General features: G+C 35.0%; 2 protein-coding genes across 3 annotated transcripts in view; one reads left to right on the top strand and one right to left on the bottom strand.

Moving 5' to 3' along the window:
* LOC117399238 (protein AF-10-like) overlaps window positions 1-26,425 on the bottom strand; it is a 98,427-nt gene extending 72,002 nt beyond the window's left edge. The window contains exon 1 of one of the 2 annotated variants that reach the window (XM_059023149.1): window positions 26,409-26,425. The gene's annotated coding sequence lies outside the window, so the exon portion shown is untranslated. Of the gene's footprint in view, window positions 1-222; window positions 422-26,408 lie in introns of those variants that run through there. The other variant, XM_059023148.1, reaches the window with a different exon arrangement.
* Window positions 5,997-9,074, top strand: LOC117399771 (SKI/DACH domain-containing protein 1-like). Its single transcript, XM_033999143.3, has one exon. The coding sequence runs from the start codon at window positions 6,089-6,091 to the stop codon at window positions 8,522-8,524; it is 2,436 nt and encodes an 811-aa protein (XP_033855034.1). The 5' UTR covers window positions 5,997-6,088; the 3' UTR covers window positions 8,525-9,074.
* Window positions 26,426-26,686: the final 261 nt, after the last annotated feature.

Here is a 26,686-nt window from a genome sequence, read left to right as displayed (position 1 = left end):
TATTTCGCTTTATTTTACTATAGTTGTCGTCACCGTAAAACTAACACAGACTCAGATTTTTAACAGCATTTTCAAATCGAGAAAGAAACTTGGCTACACAAATGTATAGCCATAACCGGCGACTAAAATCATACAGAAGGAGAAAAAGAAGAGAAAGAGATGCCGTCCTTTGTTCTGGTATTGTTTTCTTACTGCAGCGGGACAGAAACGTGTATTTCTTACCTTACGTACGTATTTCTTATCTAACAATCTTCTCCATCAGACTTTGTCCACGCTGTCCTTTGGGAAAGCATAAAATGCTGGCTAATAAAAAAACAAATCTTGAATATATTTTTGTAATCCGAACTATTTTTCCTGGGTTTGAGTATCCAAGCACGTTGCTTCAAGTATGGGGACCCCCGCCTTGTGAATCGGTCACGTTAGGACCTTCCAAGCCCATCCTAATTTTGCCAGTAGAAATGAGTGCGTTGGAGGTCTGAACTTCCAAGGGGCCCGCGTGCAGCTCCACTGCTGTAATTTTAGAAAAAAAACGCGGTCTAATTTTCTTCCTCCATAAATGTACAAACTTGTGAAGAGTTTAGTTTGACACCGTAGTAAGTACAAGCTATAGATTGGTTGTATACAGAAGGGGAATACTCGAGGCATTAGTTATAGCACAGCAAAACTTTAGAAATCCAACAGAAAACTTTTTAGAACATTTGCCATTAGAACTACTAATGCTTATTTAAATCAAGTGTAGGATACAGTGTCATGTATTTGTTTATTTTATTATACAGGTAAATTATTTAAAATGTGGTAGGCCTATATTATACTGCAATATGTGTGTGCTGCAGGCGCGGAGTAAATATGGACAACATTAAGCGTCGAAAGAAATGGAAACGTATTGGGTATTCTGGATAGGTGGCGTAAGTGGTTCTTTACCACATTTTAAGTAATTTGCCAAGTAAAAGTGTTCATACTTGTGTGTGTGTGTGTGTGTGATCACTGATTATTACACAGTCACAAAGTATGTACTCTAACTCCTATTCTGATAATCTAATGAATAGGTCTCATTATATCCACTTTCCCTGCAATATTAGGAGTGGGGGGGGGGGCATCTGGCTAAACATGGCTACTGGTTTACACGTATAAACCGAACTTGTGAAAATGGACAACTATGTTATTTGAAACAGTTCTTCTGCCATTTTAAACACTTTAAAAGTCACAAATAATCCATCCAATCACTTACTTTGAGGGACATATAGAACAATTGTTTAAATTTTTATTTAGACCCTTTACGTGTAAATATATACAAATAACTTGTATCTGAACCCCTTTACCCAATTAAGACATGTTGCTATTCGGCTCGCATTACATCTAAAACCATGAATGAAACAGCCACTGATTCTTATTTGATTATTTTAGTTCTGGAGATGTTAAATATCAACAATGTTACAATAACATAAATGTTTTTAAACTGGCCAACAAAATTCAGGCACTTGGCGCTGTTTTATTTGAGATTCATATCCGTGCATCACAATTATTAGAATACGTAATATTTTAGGACAATTTGAACCTGTTTTGCTGGTGTAGTAGCTTGTATAACAACGACCAATATATTCTGTGTATCGCGGTCAGCACACAACAAGCTATAACACAACTTTATACTTTTTCAAAACTGTTTTCACTTAACCTGGTGGTCAGTTCCTGTGCCTGCTACTATGCCAGATATCTGTAGTTTTACCATTAGCAAAATGGGACATCCTTTCCACAGAACCACCACTAAAGCTTCTCTGGAACAAAGCCTCCCAAAACCCTTGTATGCTCAATGCTTTCCAAATTCAGAAAGGCTGTTTTGAGTTCGGGATAGGTCAAGGGGCATAAAAAGGGTAGAAAGGTCCGTGGATTCTGCTTACGGGTCAGTGAACAACTGGAATATAATACATATGCATCTAAAAAAAAGTCCTAATGGACCAATGCGTTCTTTTATAGTTATAGAACAGAACACCAAAAGTGCCATAACGTTTCATATGTCGAGCAACACAATCATTTCACCAAGCACAATTATTATTAGTAGTATCAGTAATAGTAATATGGAAATACATGCTTATGTAAATGTATGTTTATTTTGACTTTATTTGGCTATTGTTATACAAGTGAATGGAATTGTGTAACCGATATCCTCAAATAAAACTATAGTCTTCTTCATTTTACATATAAGTTTAAAATGTGCACAACATCAGTTACAAAAAATAATCAAATAACAAGTATGTCTATTTTCTACCCGAAAGGCGAAGTGTGAACTCATCACCAAACTTCTGGGCGCTGTTTGTTTTGTGTTAATTAGTAAAATTTTAAAAAAATCACACGATAAGTTATAAACTGATTCATCATTTAGAACAAGGCATTGATTTCCTTTGCTACTGTAATTTACAGAAAGCAAATTATTTTGAGGAATTTACAAAAACAAAAAGCTAGATATCATTTAAAATAATACATCGGTCTATTTGTATGTGGTATAGGCTAGTGACTCCAGTCATTAGGTAGTTTATTGAACACACTCACTCGTCTATATTGCCTTTCACATACAGTGGCAGAAAAATCCCAAACGCTTTACCTTCTTATCTTTGTTAAGAGCAGTGTGATAGATAACATACTTTTTTTTTCTTTTTGCATCCAGTGATAGTAATGAGATATTCCTTGTAGGCCTGGAAATGTATTGGAATACACAAGTACACACGTCTATATGAAGCCATATAATATTTTGCGTCTGCTAAGAAATAAATCATAAGAAGTAACGCTTTGCTTTGTTGCGGTTCTCATAAATCAGCCTCCTGTTTTTTAAATGGAGAAAAACAAGGTATGGCGATGAAAGGAAGATAGGGGCCTCGTGTAAATTGTTATTGAGGATATGCTTTATTCGCTGATCTGACCCTTAAGTTAAACATTTTTATATAAAGGCCTTGGTAACACTTTTCGGTCCCTTAACGTAGAATGACAAAACATATGAACTATATTAACCGATGGACACCGTTTCTTGTATTTATTATTATAGCCTACTGGTACTACACTTTATTGAGAATTACCACAGACGTTGCTATAATAATCTGCAATAAACCTTAGAAGGCATTGATTGAAATCCCATGGGCGTACAAATCTGTCTTAAAAGTAACATGCCTTTCAGGCGTCTGTGCTGGGGCCCCACAAAGCCCGTGTTTTTTATCAGGGTTGACCACCACGTTCTTTAAACAGACCCCGGAAATAGGACGTATGATGATGCATAGGGTGTCGACCTGTCATTTTAATGGCAAATATTGATTGTATTTTTTTTTTAATTCCTACTATTGATTGTGTGTAAAACAAATACAGATAGAATGAGCAACATGCTTGAAATATTAGAATTTAGATTGTTGTTAATAGTTTAATATGGGTATTATTACATTGTTAATACGTTTGCAAACATATCATTTAAACCTCTACGTTGCCAGCTTTTTACAAAGCAATTATATAAAGCTATATTTCTCTTTGTTTACCATTGTTGCCCTCTCAATGTGCCCTGGTTATATGGAAATTGTAATTTATTTATATGTATGTATATATAGAGAGAAAGCATAAAATCCTTCATTATATCAGAGCTGCTCGGAAATAAAACTTGCCTGTATGCTAACATTGCTCACTACGAACACAAACTATTGCACCAAGACATAATGCGAATGTGTAGCCAGCTATGTATGTGTTATACTTGAATAAAAGATCCCAGACATGCGTGCTTATACTGTGATACTGAGTTTTAAATGCTATTTCTAAGTGGCCCGCATTCAATTGCAAAGAATGATATATGTCAAAGTTAATGAAAAACACCCTCATATATAATGTGTGAGGGTAGGGAATGAGGGATAGTAACATTTCAGGTGAAAATGATATCAAAATGTCCTCGAATAAGCAGTTCGTAGACGGCAGAGAGACCGTTCTTTGTAGTTTATTCTGTGGCTTTGGATGAATTGCTATAGGAACAGCAGCACTTCGGTAAGTCAGCGGGCTTTGCAACTACATTACAAAGCTTATTTACAGCTTCAAAACTTTTGTTGTCTTAATGATATCAGCGTTTGGTTTTCAGAGGTTTCTTTGTTCTCTTGGCCATCAACAAACAAGGCAGCTGACTGCAAGGCAAAATGAGACCAGTTTACAGCAGAAACGAGCCGAGTCCTGAGTTAGCGCTTTGCATTGCTCTCGTGTCTGCCTGCAGAACAGGCTGAATACGGGAATGGTTATTTTTCGTCGTGTTGTCAATTCATTATCTGAGATATTCTTACAAACTCCCCATTCAAACGTACGTGGAATGTACAAGGCATCAAACCCGCGTTAATTCTGCATTTTGAGAAGAAAAAAAAAATATCACCGAGAAAAAATAGCTATGTGGCGAAGACTATAGTAAATCAAAAAAACGTATTCAGCTGCAGTATTATGTGGCCGGTTGATAACAGCCTATAGGTGAAAAGCAGCTTCATCTGAGAACATAATTGCTACAGCTGCCCTGGAATTTATTAGCTAATTCTAATAATATGTTACACACATATTTATTTATTTCTGCTTTTAATATTTTTAATATTACATAATTAACTTCATGCTATGTGCAAAACAAAAGACAATCATCCAGAAGTAATTTTGAGAAAAAAATAAATGTTGAACTACATAGATTATTATTATTATTATTATTATTATTATTATTATTATTATTATTATTCAAAATGGTCACCACTGGTTGATGAAGGAGTGCACGTTTTTTAAAGTCTTAAAAGTTGGTGATAATTCAACTTTATGTGAAAATATTCCCTGGTACCTACATATTTGGAAAAGTTAATCGTGGTTTGTATTATTAACACCATTAATGTATTTCAAGTGTACACTATTGCGTAGCCTATTCACCATTAAGGCGCTGCCAAAATGCAATACATTATACAAAAACTGTAACAGGCAAATACGTACTCGTTGATTTAAACACGTTGAAAAGGTATACATTTTGTAGTTGACCAGTGTTTCGATTGGTATGCGTTATTACAGAATGCTAACTGTAGGCTGTATTCATTTATTATTATCTTGACCTGGACTTGGCCTGCGTTTTTTCCACGAAAAACGTATTGTTGAGTCTATCAGTAATCCGAAGCAAAGTAATTATTTAAAATAACTCAAAACATAATTAGAGATTCTTTGTCTGACAAGGGAAGCTGCATCTGACCCTCAGAAAGAATACCAGTAGGCTTCTGTACTTCTGTACATTCTAAAGGTGTTTGAGGCGACCCCAAAATAAATAATGTAGTCATAATGTTGTATCTGAACTTAAAACGTATGTGTATTATGTTATATATATATATATATATATATATATATATATATATATATATATATATATATATATATATATATATATATATATATGTGTGTGTGTGTGTGTGTGTGTGTGTGTGTGTGACCCACAGTCACCTAAAATCCTAAAATATACTACAATATGTCACAGGTACATATCGATTTAAGAAATACGAAGTCTGTACAGTATAACAATACGTATTTGTATTATTTACTTTAATAAGAGAGGTGGGAGTATAAGGGTATGCTAATTAGTAGGAGATTTTTGGGAAGGGGGTGGAATATCAATTTTTATTGCATCACCTGTCAGTAGTGTCCAATCAGCGTTGGCTTTGGGGAATTAATTGATGAAGGTGTCTCCGGACGAGCTCACTTCACTCTATCATTTTATTTGTAGCTAAAGCAGCGGCGGGAACAGCAGCTGCATTTCTGCGTCTCTCTCTGTGTTGAGTTCACCTTATCCTCTTCTCTAGGCAAATGGAGAGTAAAATAAAACATCGCAGGTATTACAGTATATACAGATGTCTAGATAGACCAGTGTGTATGTCTCATACCAATTTAATCAATTAGTATGCGCTCCCCAGCGTTATGGATTAATTATTTTTTTTTTACAAACTTTTATACTTCTGAAGCTGCAGGAATATAACATATTTTTGTTATTTTGTTAGCAGGATGCCATGAGACATTCAGAATTTCGCGCTGGATTTTTTTCGCACCAGATGTGGGGAATAATACAATAGAGAAAATGGGAGATTTGGATTCTGGTTATGAAGAGGTGGACGGCGTAAAGCTTGGGTACCTTATTATTAAGGGGAAACAAATGTTTGCCCTTTCCCAGGTTTTCACCGATCTTTTGAAAAATATACCAAGAACTACTGTTCACAAACGAATGGATCACTTAAAAATAAATAAGCATCACTGTGACCTGGAGGAATTAAGGAAACTCAAAGCAATACACTCTATAGCTTTCCATGCAGCTAAATGTACTCTTATTTCAAGGGAAGACGTAGAAACTCTGTATACTTCTTGTAAAACCGAACGTGTGCTAAAAACCAAAAGAAGAAAATTAAACCGGAGTTTTTCTTCGAAGGAGCATGGCGAAGAGCAGATCTCCCCAGATTCCTACAATAGTTTTTTGAAACAAAACAAAGTTTGGCTTAGTTTACATGGGGCTCCCCAGCCCTTTTCATTTAAAAGCAAACCTATACAACAGGAGGAAGCAGGCTTGCTCCCGGCTTCCAATCTACCTCATATTTACAGTAAATACGCTGGTCACGGTTACCCAGCGATGACCAGATTGCCTTGCACAAATCCTCAAAACTATGAAACAGCTCAAATACCCAGTAACTATGTAGCATTTCACCCGAGTCATTCGTTTTTTCGGAGTGTGGTTTGCAGCAGACACCCAGTTTTCTATCAATCCGCCATTGTGACTCAGCCCAAGCTCGCAAGCACGACTGATCTGACTTGCAAAAGAAAAAGATCACAAGAAAGCACAGGGAAGCACTTTTGGAATTCCAGCATCACCAGTCGGCGAGTTCTGCTTGCCCCAAAACGTTGCAAGTCTAAAGTAGCTTCTTTGGATAGATTTCACATCGAACACGGGCTGTATCTTGGTCACCAGCAAGGAACTTTACAGGAAAGCTACAGTAGTGACTCGGAGTCCAGTTCTTTTTCAGATCGTGCTGATAACGACTCGGATTTTGGCTCAAGTTTATCCACTACTAGCAACTCGGGAACGTCTGATGACGACGATGAGGAGTCGCTGTCTGATTCTTCAGATGGCCCTTCTGATGAAGACAGCTCCTCTCAGTCGGATTCTAGCTCAGTTTCCAGCCAGGTGTCTGTGCAGAGTATACGGTTCAGACGAACTAGTTTTTCAACCCCTAATAACAAACCCCCTTTATTAGCACAGCCTACGTTTTACTACAATATACAACCCAAATGCATAAATAATACAGAAACAACTGTGCTAGAGGATGACATTTCAAATGGGAAACTGCAAAAATATTTGAAACCCGCTATTGTTACAAAAAGACACGAGCAAGGCTGGACATCCAAACCACGAAAAGCCTTATGCTCCACTAGTCTTGGGGGTTGCTTTATCGGGACTAGGAGCGACAGGATATCACAGAACGCATTCTCACACTCTGAAATTTCAGATAATCTAAAGAGGACTGACCCAACAATTAACTCCGTTAAAGAGAGAGGCTCTTCACTTAGCCCAAAGGAAAACACAGCATTTCCACAACAAAGAATAGCAGGACAGGCAAACTGCCCCCAAGCATCCAGCTCACACTGTGCAGAAAACAATGAAACAATAGTCTCTAAGCCCTCAGATAATGATTCTTCATTAGTAATACATTTTAAAAAAGAAACGAAAATTGGCAATTGTGGTAAATTGTCACCGGATTCACGGATTTTAAAAACTGAACAGGATTTAATTCAAAATAGTCCCGATAAGAACACTGACGCTGTTAATAAAGGAGAAACTTTTCTGCACAGTGTGAAAATAAAAGTGGAGGAAAACTGTTATGACGACTACAGCCCTGAAGATCAATTCTTCACAAATGGATATGAGTGCAATGTTAACAAGAAAGAAGTTTCTACTACTGCCAGTAACCTAACTTGTGAAGACAACCCGAAGGACACTTTAACACATGCACATGAAAACATTTATTCGTGCATTGAAAGCCCAACCACTTCCCCCAAAAACCAGGATTTTCAAGGCACTTTACGCACTCCTTATCTAGAGGAATGGGAGTATAAAAACGGTGCGAGGGTGAGAAAGAACTACAGGACTCTTGTATTAGGAAAGCGACCTGCACTGCACACGACTCCAGTCAGGCTAAATGTGAAATCAGACAGGAGTCCACGTTCTACAGGTAAAAACGTGTTTCACGAAGGAACACTGGAAGATTGTACAGGTACAAGCAAGCGCAAACGAGTAGCCAGCGGTGTAGCATCAGCGGTGAAAAAGCCGTTTAATTTCATGGCAAATTTCCCCACTCCACCGTCACTAATTATTGGCAGTGATGGGGATTTGTGCCCTGCTTATTCATTAAACTCTCTGAAGGATCCCCAACCACTTCACAAGGCCCATCCCGTCTGGAAATGGCAACTTGGCAGTTCTGCAATACCTCTCCCACCTAGCCACAAATTCAGGAAATTTAATTTATGACACTCGTTATCAGTAAAATATATTGCATTTCTTTTGATGGGAAAGTAATAATTGCTTAATCTGTGCCCAGATGTAGTGATTGTGGCAAAACAACTGCATCTTGAAAAATGGAATAATGTTGATAAACAAGCTCTGAAGATCGCAATGGGATTATTTCTGTTCTGTAAGACTTGGTTTTGTATGGATAAACATTCCACAATGTAAACTACTGCTGTCGTACTTTGAAGTACTTTTAATGTTGTGCACCTGGATTTGGGACACTTTAATGCTTTACTAATTAACACCAAGTACCTCAAACATTTCTACAATAAACGACAAAACAAGTTTAAATAGAAAACACATATTAGACATGAGCCATTTAATTTATGCACTATAGTTTTGCAAGAGTTTTGACGTATTGTAATGGTTATTTTTGTGTTGAGACTGTATAGTGGCAATATAGTATAAATGAAAAGCAGTTGTGTTTTTTTTTCTGAGACAAACTTTTGCAAAACTTTTGCTGCACTGTAATGAAATGTCTTTATTCTCATATAAATGCAATTTTAATTTATGTGCAAGAGCACTGAGCATTTTTTGGAACTGATTCTTGTGTTCAGCCTATAAGACGGATTACTTTTGGGTTATGATTGTCATCTAAGTGTACTTCTATTCAAGGAAATGTTCGCTCACTACAATTTAAAGTGGACGAACTTAATTTTAATATTATGTTTCCATAAATTTCACCATTCAACTAAAGGGTTCATTTGTGCATTTAAATGTTTAAGAACGATTTAAGGAAAATCCATTTAGTGCTAAACCTTAGCGGTTTGGGTTTGATAGTTTTAATCAAGAGACAAAAGTTAACGTTTCTGATTACACAGAAGTTACATTGGGAGTTTGCTGTTTTAGAATCACCAGGGAGAGCTCCATGGCAACGCCCACTGCATATGATCTAGAATATGTATAGTGACAATCAGACAGATTTGTTTACATTTGCACAAACGTTTCAGGAAAATCTAGGAAAAAGCAAACTCCAGATGAATACATCAGTAGCACGTCCCTTATGTCGTAAAACAGTAAATTCAAGCACAAAGATAAGGAGCCGATGCACTTTGAAACATTGCTAGCTGAGCCTTATTTTATGTTTCAGTAGATAACAGAATAAGTTAATTTATATATCTTCAGTTTGCATATGGTCTGTCAATGTGCTAAAATAACCAAATTTTACTGTTAGTTTACTGGTTGCTATTTTACTTTATTTTATTTTAAATAAAAATATCTCTGATGTGAACAAAACTTGTTAATGTGAATACTTGCGTAAAACAAGTGTTTAGGACCTTCATTCTCGAGGGAAGATTTCAATCCTATATTGATTTAGTAATAACCATTACAAATGCTAAACGTTGGTCTACCAGCCTCTGTTCCCGTGTAATATAATTGTTGTTTTACTCATGTAATGTTTCAGTTGGCAGATAATATTAAAATGAGCGTGGTGTGCTTTAAGACAATACGTTTTAAAATGCAAGCCTATATTAATGGTAGCATCCCCCTAAAATAAAAACATTAAATGATTCCTCTTTCAAATATAAAAATAAAAGGGCACGCCCTTTTAAGAGCATGTTATATTAAGAGCATCATAAGCAGTCTTGTTGTGAACGCCTTTTTGTATCCTTCGTTCTATGGCCCTGCCCCTTGTTAAACCTTGAAAGGTCACTCCATATATAAACCAGACAGGAGGCGATTTAAACTTGCATTACTGTCCAGTGTATTCAACATACAAAATTAAAGTTAAACATCACTTATTTATACCCAACCCACACTCCATGGTAATGTATTAAAGAAATGTTCACATAACAGATTTCAAACAGTTCTTTAAAAAAAAATCACGCCCGATGATGTTTACAGTTTTATGTACTATTTACAAACACCCAGAAACTTATTTCTAGAAAGGTGTGTTTACAGAAAGCCCATATTATCACATATTGGTCCACAGCAAATTCAATGGCAATCTGTTGTCTTCTCACACACGAACACTTCAGATCGACAGAAATATCTCAGAGGTGCAGAATGAAATGTTTTCTTTTTCTAATTCACAAATGTCTTTTAAGACCCAAGCCTGCCTCTACAAGACCCAATGGAAACTTAACAAATAAACCCTCAGTACGTTTCTTAAGGTCGCAATATATTGTCGTCTTGAGTAAGTTGAGTTTAGTAATAAAAATGGGTTCTAACGTATTTGCATCATTTTGGTTATACACAGTTCATCTTAATATAAACACTGCGCTTTAGCAGCATGGAAGTTTATGTTATTAAAGTATTCTGATACGGAAGAACTTCAAAAGCGTAACTTCAGACAGTACCTTTCAAATGATGTATCCTAGCCTAAACGAACACGGTTACTTCATTATTTTGCAAAGCGTGTCTTTGTGGTTAGTTTCATAACACAGTTTTTATATTTGTTAAAACGTAGGTCTATATTTGTTTTGTTTAAGTAATGTAAATAACGATGTATTATTCTTTCGCATTGAATAAAGCTAACGAGGAAATATGCTATTGCTGGATGGTAGGATGGTAAACAGATTATGATATTCATAATAAATAAACAATCAAAACATTGGAAAAAGCTTTTAGATTTGTTTTCACATATTTGTTCTCACCAAGAACTAGTTGTATTTTTGGAATGTGTATAAATATGTGGTATACAGTTTTTTTTTTATAAGTTTACCCCCTGAAAGAGTTACAAACGTAAATGTAACGTAACACTTTTTTTTTCGTTTATTGTTGGAAAAAGCCATCAGGACTTCTTTATTACACACAGCAACTAGGCTAGGCCTATGCTTGATGAGCACGAAAAGACCTGCTAGTTAAAATGATGTTTAATACTTCGCTTAACATGGACCAGAAAGACCACACTAGCTGGGCATGCTCCTTTCATAAATGCAGGTTTTATTAGTATACCTGATACCCTAGGAAGAAGTCCTTTTTTTTAATAACTGCGGTTAGTAATTTGCAATGGGGGACTGTAGTCACCAAACCCCACTATATTGCGTTTGTTAATATATTTATTATGAAGCACTGACACGACATTTAAAGCCACTCGTGCTTTATTAAACAATCATATCCTAAAATGGAAAGTACGTTCATCACTTTTGGTAGGAAGTTTACGACTTGAGCAGCTTAAGCGTTTCACTGGCTTACATGTTTCGAGGATCTTATCTTAATAAGTCATTATTTCTTGGTTCACACGTTTTGCATTTTTGCTTCATTTGTGTGTAAAGACTTGGATGTTACTTTCTGATACATTTCTTTATTTTCTGGATGCAGCAAGTGTATAATGAATTGCTATTAAAATGTTACTGCAATAATACTGATTTTATGAAATTATTTTAAAAGCTTGAATTTAAATGGCTGAGACACAAGTCTACGTGCCATTTGAATGCTTGAATAAATGAATGACGTTGAGCCTATTTGGTTTGGCCCATAGGCCTTTACTCTACGTCTTTCAGACTAATGCTTTAGAAAGCAGGAGATGTTTTGCACAGAGCTCTCACAATCGGGGTTGAGAGGGCTGACAGTTTCAGAACAACCCTCACAGTCATCTCCAGATGCGTGTTTTTCTCTTCCTTAGTTTGCTTTCTTCATTGGTGTGTTCACAGTTAACAGTGAAAAACAACATACAACAGCTGTATTTGCAAAGTGGGGTCACATTTGGAGAGAATCGAGATCACTTATTTATTTATTTTATTATAATACTGGTGTGGTACTTTTCAGAAGAGCACTTGCTGTGTGTACCACGTCCAAAACAAAAATTATATAAGTCCCTATATGAAATTGCACCAACACCTCGACTTTCTTACAAATCCCGCCCATTTATCGGAGAATTTGATTAAAACCGGATCATGGGCTATTTTCTTTTGATATAACATTGTCGCCATTTTCTCTATAGTGCAGTGTTATTTGCACTCTTTTGGCCTACTTAATAGCATTGTTTTTAATAGTTTTTGTTTTGTATAGGCCTATAGTCTATATATTATGGTACAGTATTGTGGCCCGCTTGAATAAAACAGTGTTTATATATATATATATATATATATATATATATATATATATATATATATATATATATATATATATATATATATATATATATATATATATTAAAATGTTAGTGAAAACTACCACGTGCTAAATAATTATTTTTAGAATTCAAAAAAAAAAATTTAACTGATATCTGTTTTCTTAGTTTTATCTTCTTTTTTGTGGGATATCATGTTAAGCATGCATCAGTATGTTCTTGCAATACATTAAAGTTTACACAGCAAAGGTTATTATAAAATGTTTTTGGATATTGTCTAAATTTTCATACCATATACATTTTTAGGGACACACGTTTCCCGCGCCCTTAGTGTATTTTAACACTGGTGTCTCAATAGCTATTTTAGGTCAATTTTAATAAACTAAAAAACGTGAGAAAACTTCAGAACTAATTGAATCAACAAAGCGTAGAATATTGGCACGATACAATAGTTATGCTATCTAAAATAATTATTTTATTTTATATGACAAAACATGCGTAATGACATAGTGGAGGAAAAGTAATCTACATGCAGTGCATGAAGCCAATGGAGTGGACACACACACACAAAAAAAAATCTATGCAGGCAAACAAGCAAAATGAAGTGTAGCCTGGTTGTTTATACGTGTGCCATTGCCGTTGTAAAACGTGTGAAATTACGCCCTGTTCGCCTAAAGACTGGGTAATGTATCGTAAATAGTGACCTCTTTGTAAACTACTTTATTATGTTGTAGCTGGTTAATTGTAGAGAGAATTCCATTGTTGTGCCTTAATGGCTTTATAGGCTAACCTGGCTATTGACGCAATCAAGGGGGGGGGGGGGGGGGGGGGGGGGGGAGTGTCCCTCTGGCGATAATGTGCTTTATGTAAAACCAAAGAGAAAACGGGATGCAGAAAAACGTCCTCCAGTGAGGTAAAAAAGACAAAGATATTCATATATATATATGAATCCAATATTTTAAAATGCTCAGCTCATATCCCAGTGAGAGACACATATTTTTTTAAGTTGATAGTTTGTACGAAGATATACAATTTATAAATGTACAATTTTCTGTATTTTAACTTTAGGCAGATATCACGTTGCTATTATTTATCTGACCTAGGTTACTTTTCAAAAATATAAGAACGATTTTCCATTAAGGGGTTCATTGAAAAATGTATCACAATTTATCAGTAGAAACATCAAACTTCTAATGGAAGTGTCTCAAGGAACATTGATCCTTAAAGAAACTAGTTCTTCTGCCTTATAAGTACTAATGCTGAATACTCGATTAGATAACATACCAAACAAGCATTTCTTTATTTCTGGCTGTACACTCATGCCTCAGAACTGACCGCTTGTATTTAAATCTGAATAATACAATTACCATACAGGCCTAAATTCAAAGTGTAACGTTTTAAAATGACCGAACTTAAAAATACCTAAATATCTTGTTAGAACAAATAATAATACTTGGGTCTAAAGTTAACGAGACTATATGAGCTATATAATAACCCGACCGATACATTTGTGGATACCAATTGTCAATTTGTATGTGAATCACTTTCAATTTGCGAGAAGGAGCTGTACAAAGTTTCGCCAAAACCTGCCGAATTTTGGTTTGCAAATGAAAAGCGCGCTGATCCACAGTTCCTTGCTAAATCTGAATTTATTTCACAAAGCCGTGATTGATGGGATTTTATATGTTGTAAAGCTTAGGTTGTGGGGAAAAACAGGATGCTTCAATCAATCTACACTCGGTATTCCCAAAGACTGCATGGCTCTCAGCAGGGAAACTGTGCTTCCAAACACGCGGGGGTAAAGCCTTTCTTCAAACTGGAGGCGGCCTGGTGCATTTGTAGCTTGAATTCTATTCTAAATCTTAAATCAGCACTTTCTTTCCAACAGATATAAAACCCCGTTTCTAAAACATTACCATATATACGTTAAAATAAACAACAATCAACACAAAATCGTCCTAATTGTTGCCAAAGTGTCTACATTTAAATCTGAGTAACGAACACTGTTGTGTGTATGTGTGTGTGTGTGTGTGTGTGTGTGTGTGTGTATATATATATATATATATATATATATATATATATATATATATATATATATATATATGCTGAAAAACAATATTACGCCTACACAACATACCATATGTTGAAAAGCTAAATGTGACCTGCTTTACCACCCTCGCAGTATTCATTTGCATTAAATAATCAATTAAATACATTTAACTGGAAGTGCAGCTGCTGACTGTTTGGCAGTTTTCTTTGTGAAATAGGAGGCTGTAATATGAAGTATATGCCATTGTATATTTTAGTCACACTATACATTTAAATTCTAATTTGCTAGTTTTTAAAGGAAAACTAAAAGTGCTACCGTAACAGGGAACGCAGAATATTAATCCAATGAGTGCCCAAGCGGTTTGTTAGTAGTTGTGTAAAACAGTTTTTTCTTTAAAATAATTTGTGCAAATTTTGGAATAAAGGGCTTGATAAATCTGCTTACTGGTCAAAAAATATTAATTACATTTCAAGAAACTCCTGAAACACAATTTGGGCACTTACCCTATTTAACAATTAATATCGCTTTTAATGGGAAGCTGTTCAAGTTGCCTAGTCATTTGATAGTGTTATTGTTATAGCCGGGTCTATTCTATTGATCTACCAATATTTTGGCCTCCAACCTATTTCTTTTTCCCCCAGACAAAAAACAACTAATAGGGCTCACAGCGTTATATATATATATATATATATATATATATATATATATATATATATATATATATATATATATATAATTTTAATAACCTTATTTAAATATTCCCAGTGGCTGTATTTAGATCCACCAGTTTGATCAATTGAACAGACATTGCCTTTTGAATAGGACCCAGACATCGTGAACAATTTAGCTGCAAAGGTGCTGTTCAGAAAAGAAACCATATTACTTATTGTTTGGCCTACTGACACATGCTTCTGTGGGAAAGTTACATACCCGTTTACACTGAGACGTTTATCTGTAATAACTAGTTCATTTAACAACTAACAGCGACTCCTTGTATAAACAGTAGGCTGTAGTATAGGTGAAGACTACAGCTTAGCAAGCAACTTATATGTACAGATGTATAGTTTGTAATGAATGAAATGCGAATCACCTGCTATTTCGATCAGTTATCATCTGTTTCTATATGAATCGTAGTTGGTGTCTTGTTTTAATACAAGAGGTAGGCTATAGCAATTTGTACCATCGTGTCTGAAAATACATGAACCACCCAACACAAGGAATATATTTTGAATATAGGTTTATGTGACCTAACACCGCATGTTCTGTGTAATTTATGTTGTACATGTAATTAGATATATTCCCATGTATAATGTACACGTTTAGAACTGCATCATAAACGCTGCATTGTGTTACATAATTAAATTTTAACTAAATCATTATTAAATATGTTAGAACACTGCGACACATTTAAAAAACAAAATATAATGAACCTAGAGGGCCATAACATGGGATCAACAAAAACGGCCAGGTTATATATCAGCTTGACATTCCCACAACGACCCCCCCCCCCCCCCCAAAAAAAAAAAGATAAATAAATAAATGAATAAATAAATAAATATTTGGACACGCGAGTGCGGAGGCCCTCTCCCCTGATACACACTATCAGAAGAAGATAGAGCCATTGGAATACTGGGGACGTCTGTCACATATCCTCCGTCTTCAACCGGTTCATTATACTTTCTTGCTCAGAAACCATGTAGAAGGTACTGCACACATATCTTCCGATGCTCTCTGTTGCTGTAATCCTTAGCCTATGCATAAATGAGAGCAGCCATGTTTATCAAAGTTCAAGAAGAGAAATGACTGTGGTCCCGCTAAATTGGTGTCGGTGGAATACGACCAAGTAGTGTGAGCAAAGTTACAAACGCTACTTCTGTTCTGCTCGCGACGTCGTAGTAGCCTGATAGTACGGTATCGTACTGGTATATAGAAACGAGACTCTGGCCTGGTGCAGAGAATGAAGAAGGTGTGCAATATTTACCAGACCTTTGAGATTTGTCAAGTCCAGAGTTCTGATGTTCAATCTATCTATTTTTGGACCTCCCAGATCATTTGGAAATCCAGACAATAAGCCGTAACGGGCCATTTAAACGTGTCATTTTCTATGACTTTTTTTTATGACTTTCTAATTACTTTTTAAACACTCACGGTGTAAGTCCCGTGCAGGCAGTAAACACCTGTCCACCCCTAAAGCAGAAGAAAAGGTAGAACATGAAAATAGACGAAGGGTTAGAGGGCGTTTACTTATTAAAAACTGTGATTTCGTTGCCGAGGTCAAGTCCTCAGTACAAGGCACCAAAACACAGTTACAGTTTGCAAACCACTATGCCCGCTTGTCCTGCTATATGATGCGTTTGTGGATGCAATTCCTGCTGCACTTATAAATGTACAGGCCTTCCTCCTCCATGAAGCACTTTACCTAGTGTGGGGGGTATGTATGTATGTATGTATGTATGTATGTATGTATGTATGTATGTATGTATGTATGTATGTATGTATGTATGTATGAATGTAGGTATTTATGTATGTAGGTATGGGTGGATGGATGGATGGATGTGCCTATGTATATGTCTGTTGCAGTGCTGTTTCAGTGTGGTATGATAAAAAGCACAGGAAGCTGGGCGAAGAGGGGGAGGGGTCCAATGAAAGTTACACCCTATATTTCCTTAATAGCTTGATACTGTGAAATTAAATAAAACATACAAAATAAATTGTAGCTGAGGTTTATTGTAATTAAAATTATTCAGCTCAGCTATTCATAAAGGTCTTGAGTTTACCCGCTTGCTTTAATGATAATAGTAGGCTATACAATTGTTTTTATTGGATGTGTTTTTTAAGCCACATTTATACAAACACAGATGCATACAAACATACATGCATACCTGGGATTATGAAGTCAACAGAAAATAATGGATTTGCGAGATTCTCGACAAATTGAGGTGATTAGGAATGTTCTGGTCTAGTAGAAAAATGAGATTTTCTGAGTTTTGTTCAGGTTGGAGAAGGTTGGATAATCATTTTTAAAGCCTGGCATACTCCTTTTGGGATGTAACCCTAAAGGTTATGCTGGTCTCAGTGTGCCTCTGTATTGAAAAAGATGACCCTTTGTACTAAAAAAAGGGATTAAATATCAGACACAATTATATACTGAAAATACAACTGAGCTGCATTTCAGAGAGGCTCCATAACGTCTTTCTCCTGGTTCTGTTACCAAACAGATGATTCAGATTTGCACAATCCTTCCTTTCCCCTGCTATAATAAACATAGATGAATACATCACACTACCAACCATTTTTCTGCAATGGTTCGATATTAGAATATAAATCTATTTTTAACATCTCTCAGTGTGTGTTGTGTATACTCAAATTTAGAAGCTCCAAATCTACCTGCAAGTTAATACAAACATATATAAATGCATAGTATGGAGGAACCGAAATAGAATCGGGGAATCGGTTAAACAAAGAAATTGAACTAGCGTGACCTCGCTCTTTCTTCAATTCAGTATCGTCAATGCCAATTAATATAATTGCACAGCAAGACGTGCGAATTCCAACATACCCTAATCTGTTTTTCTGTTTATTCATTGTTCTGGTAAAAATTGTGTAGATTTATTTTGCTCACAGACACCGAGTGATATTACAACCCCGGTGCAAAGTGAGCCATACATCGTGCAACAACAGTCCAACTGCAATGAGTTTTAACTTAAATAGACATACTATTAAACAAAATAAGTTCATATTATTACACTGTATGCCACAGAGTCGTTACCGTATCTTGTTAAATCGTTTTTAGTACTAAGTAATTAGAGAAACGTTCAATTCATCGGCCTATATAAATCAGGAAATTGCACGTTATGCCATTAAATCATAAAACTGGAAAATATCTGATAAGCTGATAGGATCCCAAATGTTCGATTGCTTGTTAAAATGTTGTTTCTGAGCTTTACAGCAGATATGCACGGCGTTCTGAAGGCATCGCCACTTTGTCTATGGATTCACCTGTCATGACAGTCTGGGTGTAAGGCCATTGACAAATGTTTATATTGAAAGTAAAGGGGCACTCAAGGTTCAGTGATTTTTTGTGTGTAGTTTTGGTAAGCTCAAAAGATGGGATCTCTGCTGGTATACCGAATTCACAGGAAGAGAACGTCCCATTTTCATGTTTAGCTTCCTTGTAGAAATAATTATAAATTATGTTTTTGCTACTATCCCATACTAAATTAAATAAACAATTATAATCAACCTGTTCATCTTAAAAACTATGCAACTATCCTCAGGTTTGTACATTAGTTTGGCATTAAAAATAATAACTGTTAATAAAGTTTGCATAATATTTTTGAGGTTTTAACAAGCTGAACTTTTGTGTGTGTGTGTGTGTGTGTATATATATATATATATATATATATATATATATATGTACATACACAGATTTGGAAAGGCAGGCATTTGAATTTAAAACAATTATTTGACTCCGGTATAGAAGCCGAAAAATACATGTATAGTATTATTAAGAAACTTCAATGGTAACTTTAAATTCTTCATTCTAATTTGGCCTTTAACTTAGCTGTTATTGGGTACACTGTGTAATATTTTTTTTTTTATAAATATATGTATTATCAAAGCTAGTGTACCACAGTGATTGCTGAAAATGTCCAATGTGCAGACCTAGCCTATACATTTCACAAATACTGAATATGTTACTGCCACCATCATTATTTGAAAATTAGAACTGAGGTGTCTAATTATTTTAACTATTTTATCTGATAGTTTTACAAATGTATTTTTTATAAGGCTAAAGTATAGGCTGACTAAAGCTCCCTTTTCACATAAACAGGCCCACACACAAGCCTCCGTCGTGTTAAATAGCAATTTTCCGGATTGTAAATAAAATAAACAAAAGAACGAATGAATGAAACACACAAACAGATACTTTGGATTCTCTGTACACACTTGATTTTTCTGACCGGTTCTGTATCTTTGAACTGCCTGCATTTCTAGTTTCATGGCCGCTTACTCAGAAGCTTTACATGGGTTTCACTCACGGTTTTAACAGAACGAAACACAGTCTGTTGGTTATAAAAGCTTATAAGAAGCTGCAATCCCGATCTTACTTTAAATGTGCTCGTTGGAACATGCGGCCCTTTGAAAACCACACAGCATGTTCAGTATCATATAGGACACATTTACTTTGTACGGAAATTGGTTAATTATTGGCAGATTGGAATTGGTAAAGCTTTGAAACCCTTCATAGGGAGGAAGTCTTCTTGAAGCAGATTTAAATCTGAGAAAGGCAAGTGCCATCGTGGTAAAACAGCACACTACACTGCTTCAGGAAACATGTACGTGTATAATAGAATTAAAGGAAGAACACTTTGCTTAAAGGGTTTAACTGTATAAGATTATTTTTGTATCCTTATATTAAATATCCCAATAAAGTAATATAGCATTTATTTTGTTAACATGGATATGATGCCATCACGTACAATTTAAAATAGTAAAAGTCATGTACAGACCTAATGATCTTTGTAAATAGGTGAAACAGTTTGTTTATAAAAATTTTTTTTTTAAAATTAACAGTTACAGAAAAAAACACTTTGTGTTAGAACAACACAGACTGTGTAAGATGTATCACAATCGTCACTGTTCTTAACATAAACCTAAGACATTGTGATGCTGTCTTCATCAAACACTGTTTTAAATGAACACTGTGCTTTTTTAAGTGTATGCCTATAGCAGGCTATAAATATAGAATATCAGACGATGGGATAACCCATGGGAAGGCTTTCTAATGAAAAGTAAAATGACCGTGGTCTGTAGTTTCCTGCTTATGTATTGATTGATTGATTGTGTTTTGCTTACTTCAGAACATTCTACCCAAGTAGGCAATAGTATTTTTTTGACATGTTTTGTGTTTTTATTTATTTATTTATTTATTTATTTATTTATTTATTTATTTATTTTTATTTCAGAATCCGGTTCACACTTTCTGTGATCTTTTCTTATAATCTTCGTTATAATTAGGATCTTCGTGTTCTCCAGTAAATTTTAGACACCACTAATAATGAAATGTGTTACACACACACGTTCAAATGTTACAATGCTGATTTGCAGCATGCAAGCTAATCCATTTTGCATATCATGTATTTACATTTTGGTGTAATATCCTGGTGCATAAGAAAACATACTATTTTACTCTTCGCTATAACATTTGCACTGGCCTATAGAAAACTATAAGAAAAGCTATATATATATATTGTGTGTGTGTGTGGGGGGGGGGGGGGGGGGGGGGGGGGGGGGGTTGTTGGTTGGTTGGTTCTACTAACAATATCGCTTCGTAAAAGGATAGAACATTTTTCTGGATGTTACCTTAAATAAAGCCCGTATTCCGAATGAGTGATCAGAGGACCTGGCATTGTTAGTTAAAATGAGAGGAAAGCAAGTGACGTTGGAACCAAACAAAGGCAGTTCTGAATCAGTCCCGCTTGATTGACATTTGAGGGATGCCTGACCTCCGGGAATAGGATTCATTACAGAGAATAACCCGAATCATCAACCACGACTATAGAATTCCAGGCCCGTATCCCTTCAATTACATTTAACCGGAATTAGAGCAAGAACCAGCGTCAACTGTGAACCACGTTCACGAGAAGAACCACGATATCGGCACATTGTCTATTATCTGCACTGTAAAACCAAAAGTTTAGGAATTAAACAGAAATCTTATGCAACTGCTTAAAAATAAATCGTAGGTTTTATTTGAATTGTTTAGGAATACACTTTAGATACACAGCAAACACCACTCTACCGAAAACACACATTACAAGTATATATTGTCGGTAGAGTAACGTTAAAGAATTACAAATCTATAGAGTGACGTTTAATTCTTAAACTTTTCATTTGCATTGTCTATGTTATAAAAGTTGTTTTGTTTCAACTGACCACAATTCCATCTGCTGACCTCAATGCATTAAATATTATTTAAAATCCCAGCCCATTTATTTATGTATTTAAATAGGCTTCCCTAAATTGAGGGTTGCAAAACCAGTTATGGGACCAGACAAATCAGCAGAATTGGCCGCTCATCTTTTAGTTCCCTTTCCTTAGGCTACAGTTGAAACTACTTACATTTAAACTTGCTAGAGACCCCGTTGGCTAGGCAATTTGAATGGCTTTTACTACCTCTGTATTTTAACATTTATTTGTAAAGTGTGCTGGAATTATTGCTTAGGGTGCGAAATTCTGTTGCCTGCAGTATAGTGATTTTATAGACAAAAAAGGATGATGTCTGTTGTCTGTAAAAGCTGCAATGTATTAATGTATGTACAGAGTTTGTAATGGATGATTCTATCTATCTATCTATCTATCTATCTATCTATCTATCTATCTATCTATCTATCTATCTACCTATATAGAGTGTCTCCGTACGTTTTTCAGACACACGCATAAAAAACGTCGCAAATGCTTTCATTTATTGAAACCATAACAGATATGTATTTTCTAACCCAACATGATTAGCGGCAGAAATAGGAAATCAAACGCAGCTTTATACATTTAACAACCCCATAATAATCTGTTTCAAGTTTTATTTTTTATGTTAAGAGCACCATGCAGTTCCTCCTCTGTACATTTTACGAAATAAAATGCAACTACCTCATGATTATTAAAAACGCCATCGTGCATTTGGATAGTAATAACTGAAATCATCTTATTAAGGAAAATACAACACCGCATTTGTTACATTTTACTTTTTTTTAACCCACTAATTTTTGCACATACCTTTTCTAGAATGCAAAATGTCCAGTTATTTGACAGTTTTTGTAAATAACTAAATTAAAGCATTCGGGGAATTTTAAATGATTGAAACAGTCATTTCTAATCTAATTCTATCGTTTGCACATCGATTTGTGCCTCTACTGATTCAGATATAAGGCTTATATATATAGGCTTACGTTACACAAAACCGATTGATTAACAAATACATAACTGGAGACATTCATACTAATTGTATTATAATAATTTTGAATCATGCTAAAAATACTATCTTAAAAAATGGAGGCCAGTTACACACTTTTCGTAGCATATATGAATATAACAGCTTTCTCAAATAAGCGTGTAAATTACTTTCTCGATTTTGTTTAGAATGAGGCCCAGCCAGCTGTGACAAATTTGGTATAGGTTCCATATATTTGAATTTAAAATCCTGAAATAAAAATACATATTTATTTCATATGAATTTTTCAAAATCTGTTCACACACAGAGGATACAAAAAGTGTATACAAAATGTTGATGTTAAAACAGCTTCAATTACATACTTTGGCGTGTTAACAACAACAACAACAAAAAAACACATATACTGGCTCTGCATTCCAAATTACTTTTTCGAATCACAACATATCGTCTAAACTGAATTAATAGCACAGTGGTACTTGCGAACAGGCCTACTGTCCTGTGTCAGTTTGGATGTGCGAAATGTGCATTTATAAATGTATTGTGTAAGTGTAGCTCTTTTAGTTAAAACAAAGTAATACATGACATATAAATGAATAAAGTGTAATCGAAGGTATGCAGCTTTACAAATGCACAAGTCCAGCTGGTAAAGATGATTACAATGCCATTGCATTTGATGATTTTAATGTGTAAAAGAAAACATCAAGCTTAATCCAAGCCTAGGCCTACAGAATGTGTGTATAGGGTTTTCTTTTCGATTATATTTCGCACGGTGCAAAATCTAGTCCAGTTGTATGGAAAACACATAAGCGGCACCGATCAAGATCTCCGGCAATCATTTGACATACAGCAACCAACAGACAAGGACAATTATTATTTTTAAAAATAATGCTTTAAAACAGTGTACATTATTTTTTGTATCATTCCAGATATGAAGCATTGAAACCTCTACATGTGCTGTTCTGTATTTAAATCTGCAGTAAGTCTCTTAGGACTACTCTAAGAAACAATTTAATTCTCAACATCAACCTTTAGACCTATTTAACATTCAAAACCGCAAACAACGCCGTTATTTATTTTTAATTTGTTCATCAGAATAAAACCCAGATCTTGCATTGCTTAAATATAAATCACAAAAAGGAAACACATAATAAAGTGACAGACCATGTAATGACGGCTATTTCATGAATGGAAAAGCAGCCTATACGTTTTGCCGATTCATAAATGTAAACAATATTGTGACTTTTTCATGTGTACCTGCAGTTTTAATAATACGTATTTCTAGTGAAACGTGGAAACAATTGTGTCAATAAATGCTGGTGCAACCAAGGCGACTGTAAAATACAATAATACATTCTTTCCATCTTAGACCCATTGTCACCTCTTTTTTTTACCGTTCGTGTGTATAGAGATGAAATAAGCCTTTGGTGCCCCCTTTTGGACATACGACGTTACCAAGAAATATCTTAAAGGCAAAGGTTGTAGACACGAAGAATAACTTTTAAGGTGGAACCAAAATAATTCGTAAAATTGATCACTAATTATATTAAACACATATGGCCCTATTCTCACTAGGTTAACGCACTGGAAGAAGGCTTACGCACCCCTGAAAGCTCTTCATGCAGCGTGTAAATAGCGCGTAAACCAAGCGAGAATAGGACCCTAAATAATTTTAGCCTAATATCTATCAATCTTCCGGACGTATGCTATAAAGCCTAGGCTATGCATTTTTATGCCGGGGTTGTAAAGCAGCTAGACATATAGGCCTATGGGATACATGTAAGGAATGTTTTTTTGAGCAGACATAGGTTGTGCTTATTATAATTGTTTGTTGATGACACAGATGCCTTCTCTTTTATTATTAACGGCTGCAAAGTTGAAACACGCACGCACGCAGCACGCACGCACGCACACACACACACACACATATATATATATATATATATAATTTTCAATAATCCTTCCTCTAATCCCAAAAGAAAAGGTAATTCTTGTTGTTTACTATATGCCACACTATTTTCATGTATTCATCTAATCATTTCACGTTTAATACTGTGGGAATCATTCATTCTAAATAATGTTTATTTATTGTATAAGATTCTACCTTGACACGCCTTTTATTTTACTAGCATATCTGAACAATAAGAATTATAACACTGGATGGAAATGCACTAAAAGTAAATCACTGCTCTTTGTTAAATAGCTGAAATACATTTAGTTAGCAGGATAAAGTGATATGTGCACACAATTGTAAACAAAAAAATCATACAATTTTGCACACTCGGTAATTGGTGAATATTAGAGATGTCTTGTTATTGCATAGTCTTTCCTGTTTATACTTGTTACATGTATCAGAAAACATAAGAATTAACCAACATGTGTCTTATTGAATTCAAGTGAAATGAACATCATTTCAGAACATCCATATAACTATTAAACACGCAATAGTGCTACTAAAATAAACGCAATACATTCCAGACAAACTGTTGACTAGAAGTCTAAATCATTTCGGAATACATTAAAACTTATTCATACTGGTGATGTTAAACTATGTGCTTATTTATTATTAATGTCATGTGCTGTGTATGAATGTTTTTTTTTTAAAATTATTATTTTAATTTATTAGTAAACCGTATTTTGGTTTATATTTACATTTTAATTGCAAACACTTATTATACATGTTCCTCAGTAGTCTATGATAATAAATAACCGCAACTATAAAACGCGACGACACTCCTGGGACATTTAATTGAAGTTTAATGTTTAACAGTATATTAGTTTAACCGCATTTTGAAATGTTAGATGATGCAATATTCGTGGCCATCAGACTTCGTAAAAGTAGACACAAATAAGAATAACTCCCATCACTCTCCATTCGATTAACTTTACCTTTGAAAAAGCTTTATTCACGCAATAAAATATTCACGCAATCAAAATAGTAAAGAACGAGTCCTGAGGGTAATTTAATTTGATCAACATAGCGACAATGAACCAAATAAAAAAAGATTACTCGGTTTATTTAATTAAGCTGTGTGAAAATTCTTACTCAGATAAATTAATTGAATTGGGCCTTTACTTAAAAAAGAAAAGTAGGCAAACTTGCATTTTCAGCCTGAACAACAAGTTGTCAAGCGGTAAGGATTTGAATGACTTCAAATGCATATACCGATAAAGAGTTAAATATGTCGCAAATGGCAAAACTAAACGTGGTTTGTATGGAATACAATCCCACATTCAGAATTACCCTAATATTTAATATTACATTTTAAATGAATTGGAACATAATTCATTTGTGAGAAGTAAATATTAATAACAAGTCCCTGCTAGTCATAATTGATGACCATATTAGCGTCATTAGGCAGCTGAAAAATAAGGTAGCTACTCTTTTAAAGTTTTAATTAGGTTTAAATGTTGCAATAAAATAAAATAAAATAAAATAAAATAGGGAGTCATAGGCGAACACCGTTTGAGTTTTACATTTAGTTAAAGTGCTCCGCTGTGCCCATTGTTTAAATAGTTAAAGACCTGAGTGTGGACACGCTTACTTCGTATTAAGTAATTACTATTTAGTTTGTACGGTTTTCAAAGTGCGTGTTTGGGTTTTTTTTATTTATCTATTTTACATTACAAACAGTATTTTACAATATAATATGTCAGGTGGCGACACACGACAGGACACATTGGTATTAACTCCAGTGGGGTTATATTAAGCATGCAGCATTCAATCTAAGGGGTTCAATTTTCACACAAGAATACAAACACATCTTCCTGTCTGGTTGAGGATTAGACTCTGGAAGTTTGCCACTGGAGAAAGTCAAGATCTTAACCTTACCAGCAGCTCTGGGACAGGATCTCAGTCATTACTCCCAGATACAGGGAGTAAACAGGCTCACACACCAGAACACAGAGCCATCAGAACAGCTGGTGCACATCTACTCACAAGCCTGGAAACTGCAGCTTGAATTGTATTACTCATTTGCTATGACCCACCTGTACAGGGCACCTCATAAATTACAAAAAATGACTCAAACAAATTGGAATGTAATTAGTTACACAATATTGAGCTTTATATTATAGCCAACCAAACCCAAACCCATTACCCTGACAATA

Source organism: Acipenser ruthenus, chromosome 4 (assembly GCF_902713425.1).
Source record: "Acipenser ruthenus chromosome 4, fAciRut3.2 maternal haplotype, whole genome shotgun sequence".
Lineage (NCBI taxonomy): Eukaryota > Metazoa > Chordata > Actinopteri > Acipenseriformes > Acipenseridae > Acipenser > Acipenser ruthenus.
The sequence above is the reverse complement of the archived record's forward strand: the minus strand, read 5'-3'. Positions and strand labels throughout refer to the sequence as shown.